Below are 7,672 nucleotides of genomic sequence, written 5' to 3' on the forward strand. Positions count from 1 at the left end.
GACAATGGTGCCATATGTCTAACGTCACACTACTCACTTGCAATGCGATATTATTTGGAGTGTGGGCATGATCTTGATCTTGATCTTGATCTTGATCTTGATCTTGATGTCACAGGTGGCTCGGGATTTCTCCCCAGCCAGGCCTTTGTATCGGCAGCTCCTGTGAAAAGAAAACAAAAAAACATGCGGAAAGTCTATGTTCTCGGGGCAAGATATCATTCCCTATATCTTTCACGCCACATGCCCTCCAAGAACTCTTTCCCAATGTTGAGAAACACTGACTTGAACACTCAGCATGATGCAACACCAGTGCAGTTTTCGGTAAATGTACGTGATCTCAAGTCAGGGGGCGATGAACCTCTATTTCCTCATTTAGCTTCATTTATGCTCAACCTTTTATGCTTACCTCATTCCAGTGCAACAGTAGAGAGGGTGTTTTCTGCAGTGAATAGAATGAAAACAAAGCTTAGAAACCGCTTGTCTACTGGTACTTTGACTGGCCTGTTGCACACTAAGAGACTCTTCTCAAACACTAGTACATGTTTTAATATGAATTTGCCAACTCAAATGATGAAGTTAATGAAAGAGGATATGTACAGTATGGCAAAAGACATAGAAGATGATAACAGTGAGTAGATCAGTTTTTTTCAATATTTTTTAATAATTTTGTATTATGCTGATTTTTGCACTCCATTCATAATTTCAGTTTCACATTCAGGAGGATTTTTTTATTTTGTAATGGCAAAAATAAGCCAAAAAACTGGTAATAAATGTAAATGAAAATATTATGTAATTGATGTAGTATTGAGTTTAATTTAGTCTAGTCCCGATATATATATATAATATTTATATATATATATATATATATATATATATATATATATATATATATATATATATATATATATATATATATATATATATATATATATATATATAAATGTGTGTGTGTGTGTGTATAATCTACAGAATTTTTCCGGAATCTCAAGATATTTTAATGGCAAAGCTACAGAAAAAATGGGTTAGGAACCTGGCAACGTGCGCCTGGCAGGCGGCATGAAACGAGTCTCGCGAATCGGTCAAAATATTTCGGCGAACCTTAATCGATCACAATATCTCGCCACACCGGCGCGTTACCCCCGCCGTTTACCCGCCACACGATTCATGACTGAGGGCCTCGTCCAGCGCTCGTGAGGCAAAGTTTACCCGCCACATAGCAAATTGTATGTCGTATGAACGGCCAGTGTCTCATTGACTTGTCCGTTACTCCAGCCGACCCACCAAAGAAAATCGGAATTTCTGAGACTGGAATGAGCGAGATAGGGAGCACGGACTGAGTTGAGCACCCCAAAATCCTCCTTTTCTCCCGAAGCTATTCCTAGGGATATCTCATGACTGCGGTAGCGTATTTTAATTAGCACCGAAAACAAATTAATTGTAGACTTGCGTAGCGTCCGTATGTCTAAAGTTGAAGAAATTCCTAGGGACATCTCATGACTGGGGTAGCGTATTTTCAAGTAATTAACACCCTCAGACATTACAGTTGAACCACATTAACTATCCACCTTCGTAGCGTAGGAATGTCTAAAATTGAAGATATTCCTAGGGACATCTCATGATTGCGTGCTCGTATTTTCAATCAATCAGCACCGCACACATTACAGTTGAACCACATTAAATATACACTTGCTTAGTGTAGGTATGTTGCTCACGTTCAGTCCGGGAGAAAAGGTGCATTTTAGGGTGCTCAGCTCAGTCCGTGCTCCCTATCTCGCTCATTCCAGTCCCTGAAAGTTCGATTTTCTTGGTGTGACTGGAATGAGCGAGATAGGGAGCACGAATTGAGCTGAGCACCCCAAAATGCTCCTTTTCTCCCGGACTGAAAGTGAGCAACATATGTACACTACGCAAGTGTATAGTTAATGTGGTTCAACTGTAATGTGTACGGTGCTGATTGATTGAAAATGCGAGCACTCAGTCATGAGATGTCCCTAGGAATATGCTTTTGGTGTTAATTAAAATACGCTACCGCGGTCATGAGATATCCCTTCCCCCTTGCTTCGTCCAGCGCTCGCGAGGCAAAGCGAGCCATTAGGTGCTTGTGCGTTACCCCCGCCGTTTACCCGCCACACGATTCATGACTGAGGGCCTCGTCCAGCGCTCAAGTCAATAAGTTTACCAGCCACACAGCAAATTGTATGTCGTATGAAGGGCCAGTGTCTCCCTGACATGTCCGTTACTCCAGCCGTTTACCCGTCACTCGAGGATTCAGTGACTGCTTCGGCAAGCGCTCAAGAGGCAAAGCGAACCATTATAAGGGCGAGCGACCTACCCCCGCCGTTTACCGCCCCAGGTGCTGGCGCGTTACCCCCGCCGTTTACCCGCCACACGATTCATGACTGAGGGCATCGTCCAGCGCTAGAGAGGCAAAGTTTACCCGCCATACAGCAAATTGTATGTCGTATGAAGGGCCAGTGTCTCCTTGACTTGTCCGTTACTCCAGCCGTTTACCCGTCACTCGAGCAGTCGGTGACTGCCTCGGCCAGCGCTCAGGAGGCAAAGCGAACCATTAAGGGCGAGCGTCCTACCCCCGCCGATTACCCGCTGCCCTCGGCCAGCGCTCGCGAGGTATGAGTCCGTTACGCCCGCCATTTACCCGTCACTCGATCAGTCAGTGACTGCCTCGGCCAGCGTTCAAGAGGCAAAGCGAACCATTAAGGGCGAGCGACCTACCCCCGCCGATTACCCGCTGGCCTCGGCCAGCGCTCGTGATACCTGAGTCCCTTACTCCCGCCGTTTACCCGTCAGTGACTGCCTCGGCCAGCGCTCAAGAGGCAAAGCGAACCATTTGGCATGGTACTAAAACTAATCTTTACTATATATATATAAATATATATATATATATATATATATATATATATATATATATATATATATATATATATATGATATTCAAAGTGCTCAGAATGAGACAAAAAATGTGTAATGGGTGTTTATCAGTTAAAGCTAATATATGGAAACTTACTTACCAGTTCCATTCCGATGATCTCGAAAGTTGTTCAACTTCATCCTTGACTTAGAAGTGATGGTGAACCATCACTTCTTTACCTCTACGGCCGTCCTCTCATGGTGGAACTGTCCATTCAGGTCGGCCGTAATCTTCGTCCATACATCGTGTTTCTTTTGGTTGGAAACACCAACCGTCTTGAAGTTCCTCTTCAATACATGGACTTCGTCCCTGTATAACATTGCCAGCTGGAGAGACTCGTCGTCTCCCCAGTTAGCCTTCCTTTGACGTTTAGATTGAGAATCCATGCTGTGCTGGCCGTAAGTAAACACTGCCGAACAGCTGAGAGGGCGGTACATTTGTTTACACACTTTTCAACGGGAACACGTTTCAGCGCATTTTCCCATAATGAATTTCTATTTTACTATTTCTAACTTCCCAAAAAGTCGTAATATGAGGTCAAAATAATTTAAATCAAAGAAAATGATGTCAATAATATATTATATTCCATAAATTTAAAGTTAACAAATTGTGAGCCGTGCGTTCTAGCGGCTCACGGTGTTGTTGATTTACTGCGCTATGGCCGACGACAAGAAGAAGAAGAAGAAGACTTCTGACGGTGATTCTACTGACGGTCATAAATTCTGTTAGCTTTGACGGTTAGTTATGGTCGACCATAAGCACTATGTAGAATAGGGGCCATAGCGCAGTAAACGTCAAAGGAAGGCTAACTGGGGAGACGACGAGTCTCTCCAGCTGGCTATGTTATACAGGGACGAAGTCCACGTATTGAAGAGGAACTTCAAGACGGTTGGTGTTTCCAACCAAAAGAAACACGACGTCTGGACGAAGATTACGGCCGACCTGAATGGACAGTTCCACCATGAGAGGACGGCCGTTGAGGTAAAGAAGCGATGGTTCACCATCACTTCTAAGTCAAGGATGAAGCTGAAGAAATTTCGAGATCATCGGAATGGAACTGGTAAGTAAGTTTTCATATAGTATTAGCTTTAACTGATAAACACCCATTACACATTTTTGTCTCATTCTGAGCACTTTGAATATCATATATATATAAATAAGTTCATGGACAGCGATACCAGGTGGGGTTAGATACACGGGAGCTTAGGGTCAAAGGAGTTGCCTTGTATAGGCCTACTGTCCTCTTGCAGACTCCAACATTCTTATGTTCTTATGTTCATTACCTACCTTATGAAACATCACTAGCTCTTCATAAATCTTTTCTTCAAATGTTCAACAATAATGGAAATGCTTTCAAAATCCAATTCAAGGACTATTTATTATTGAAAATAGGGGATAATATTGACGAAAGAGTAGCCTCCTTTGGCGGCGGCCGCGGCAACGGTGCAGCTGCAAAATATCTCGCAGAGGGTTTAGGGTGGGAGAGCATATTTAAATTTCTCCAACCGAACTTTACGACCTGCTAACGGGGGGGCATCACCCCCCTCGACGCCCCCTTTTAACCAGGGGGGGCTGCACCACCCCATGGACCCTCCCCACATATATATGTCTTATTTCTGCGAGGAGGTATTTCTCACAGCACCAGCTGCACCGTCGCCGCGGCCGCCGCCATAGGGGGCTACGCTTTCGTGAATATTATCCCCTATTTTCAACAATAAATAGTCCTTGAATTGGATTTTGAAAGCATTTCCATGATTGTTGAACATTTGTAGAAAAGATATATGAAGAGCTAGTGATGTTTCATAAGGTAGGTAATGAAATACTGGCACGGTACTAAAATGAGTCTTGTGTGTGTGTGTATATATATATATATATATATATATATATATATATATATATATATATATATATATATATATATATATATATATATATATATATACACAAACATGGATATTTATAGAAGTATGTTGCAATACCCATACTTGTTGCCATCAACAGACAACTGCTTGATGGAAATCAATCACATTGAAATAGTTTTGTATTGAAAGAAACAGGATGCTATTTGCCATAAATTTGCCAGTTTAGTTTATAAATCAGTTTAAGTTTGTAATGAATATTATGTAGAGTCCATTCTTACCCTTATTACTTGTACTTTCTTTCATCAGAGATGCCTGCAAGATAAAGTATGAAAGAGGAAGAAATGCTCCTTTCTAACACACACAACCTTGAATAGTGGTGGGAGTGCAGCAGTTATTTTTTTTTATATATAATTTTGTTTTACAACAAAAGAGTTGGCTCAATGGCAACAAAAAGTGTAGAAAAAAAGCCCACTAATTGCCGCTCTCACAACAGAAGATAGTATAGAGTAGTCAAAAGAGAGGTCAATTCCGGGTGGAGAGGTGTCTTGATACACTCTCGTTGAGAGAGGTCAAGTTAAAGGCAGGAGACAAAAACAAGTTTTATAACATCTCAGTAAAGTACCTGTCATAATCCACTTTAGCATTACATTCTGAGAAGACACTTATGTAGTGCTTTAGTAGTAGGGGAAAAAGCAAAAATACATGAATTTTATTTTTCCCAGGTGGCGGCCCTCCACCCCCTCCCCTTGACCCCATTGATGAGCTTGTAGGGGACATTTTGGGGCAAGACAGCAAGGTCATCATGGGGTTTGAGGAGATTGATGACCTTGGACATCAAAGGACTGTCGACATGTATGTATCTATTTGTTTAATTTGTGAAGTACACTCTTTAGTTCTATTCTTCTCATTTTTAAATATGTTCAGTTCTGCTTAGCAAAAGTAATAAAAGCCTGTCATTTGCTTCAACCAGTATGTTACAAAACACTAGAAACATAACTCATCACTTGGAAAGAACATATGAGAGAGATATCTTTACTGTTGGAATAGATTGTTTAATTAAAGGCTTTAGTTCAAGTTAACTATACCTGCAGGTAACGTCAAAGCTACAGCAACTTCTATCAATTGATGCAATCCTACCTTGGTTCATAGTACTTCTCAATTAAGGTGTATTCAATGAGTTCTTGGCCTACCTCAGAATGAGGAAAAATAGAGCAAAGGTTCACTCCACTTCTTTTTTTTATGTTTTAACGTAACCACCTTTGAATGTGATGCACTTCTCCAATATCGTCTTCAATTATGAAATTCCGTCCCTGAAGAATGGTGGGTGAATCACTTATGAAAAGTCACCGTGTAACTCAATAGAAAATGCTGAAAGGATGCCAGCCCATGCATTACTTGTTGGAACCTATACCAACATGTTACAGCATTGGCGGGCTCCTGTCTCCACTCCTTCTTTGTTAGGCCGAGAACTCATTGAATCCTCCTCTTAATATCAATCCCCGCAAAGATATGCAACTCTTCTAGACCTTATTGATTGTCATTAATTTAGTATGAGTATGCCTTCCATTTCCATAACACTATGCCATATTTACTCCCTAGTATATGAAAGGAAAAAGATACCCTATGGCAGATCTGCATTAGTTTATAACTGCTCATTTGTACACTCATTCCATGACTTTTTACATTACTTGCAGTGAAGACGCAGCAGAGCCAGCGAGCCAGCTCATTGTAGGTCAGGGAGGTGCTGAGGCACCAACAGTAATTGTGCCTGAGCCCACCCTGCAGCCACAGACTGAGGGGGGTGCCCGGGGGAAGGTGCCAACTGAGGATGATGCAGCAGCTGCTCAAGCAAAGGTGGCAGCTGTTGAGGAGGAAGCTGTAGCTTCAAGAGCTACAGCAGCAGCTGCACAGGCTGGGGAGGAGGCTGCACGGGCCATGAAGGCAGCCGCAGAGGAGGTGGCGGCTTGTGCTCGGGCCTTCATAGGAGCTGCAAGGGCGCAGGAGGCAGCTGCAAGGGCGCAGGAGGCAGCTGAAAGGGCACGGGAGGCAGCTGCCAAAGAAAAAGCGGAAGCCATGCGTCTTAAACAAATTTTGCTGAAGTTACAAATTGAAAAGGAAAGGAAAAACAAATAATATACCTAATAAAAGTAGACAAGGATGCACATAGTTCTATGATTGTGAAACCTTAGTTGTACTAATTTAATTATGCTTATGCAGGAATGATACAGTGTACAAATGCACTGGAAAAAGAGATTAAAATGAATGTGTAAAAAAAATGCAAAAAGAACACTAATGGAGAATAAAAAGGCAATGTGTGAAGAGCTAGGAAGGAAGGTGAGAAATGACTTTCGGAATAATAGGGAGATGTTCTTGAAGGAAGTGAAGGGAGCATGAGAAAAGAATGAAAAGGTGTGTATGAACTATGAATGTAAAGGGTGTGAATAGGAATGTAATTGTAAGTGTATAAGAAGATTGAAGGAGTACTATGAGTGTTTTTAGAGTATTGACAACAAAGAGAGGAATGTTAATTTGCAAATGTTTACAAAAGGAATATGGGTTATAATTGATTGATAGATTGATTACTTTATTAATGCAAGTGGAACATTACCTTGGCATGTACTTGTCCAGTCGTGCTGAGGAACGGGTTTCAGTCTCCATTGCTAGAACGAAAAACAAATTAACTAGTAGGTAGTTTCATAATAATAATGATACAGAATAATGCAGATTCTTAAGAAATGAGTGTTTCCCAGATTCAATTCGAAAAACATATATGTATAAAATATCCAACTTACTGGAAATGCAAGTTGCAGAATTCATCTCGATACAGGCGACCTTCATTCCGCTGACCAGCTGGAAGTGGCGGCACAACTTGCACACCTTC

At 41.6% G+C, this 7,672-nt stretch overlaps 1 protein-coding gene across 1 annotated transcript; it reads left to right on the forward strand.

Moving 5' to 3' along the window:
* Window positions 1-3,740: 3,740 nt before the first annotated feature.
* LOC126990349 (translation initiation factor IF-2-like) lies at window positions 3,741-7,424 on the forward strand. The gene is made up of 3 exons (XM_050848930.1): window positions 3,741-3,989; window positions 5,514-5,643; window positions 6,486-7,424. Exons 1-3 carry the CDS (start codon window positions 3,770-3,772, stop codon window positions 6,922-6,924), a joined length of 789 nt encoding a protein of 262 aa, XP_050704887.1. The 5' UTR covers window positions 3,741-3,769; the 3' UTR covers window positions 6,925-7,424.
* The last annotated feature ends 248 nt before the right edge of the window (window positions 7,425-7,672 follow it).

This window comes from Eriocheir sinensis, unplaced genomic scaffold, assembly GCF_024679095.1.
Source record: "Eriocheir sinensis breed Jianghai 21 unplaced genomic scaffold, ASM2467909v1 Scaffold1575, whole genome shotgun sequence".
Classification (NCBI taxonomy): Eukaryota; Metazoa; Arthropoda; class Malacostraca; order Decapoda; family Varunidae; genus Eriocheir; species Eriocheir sinensis.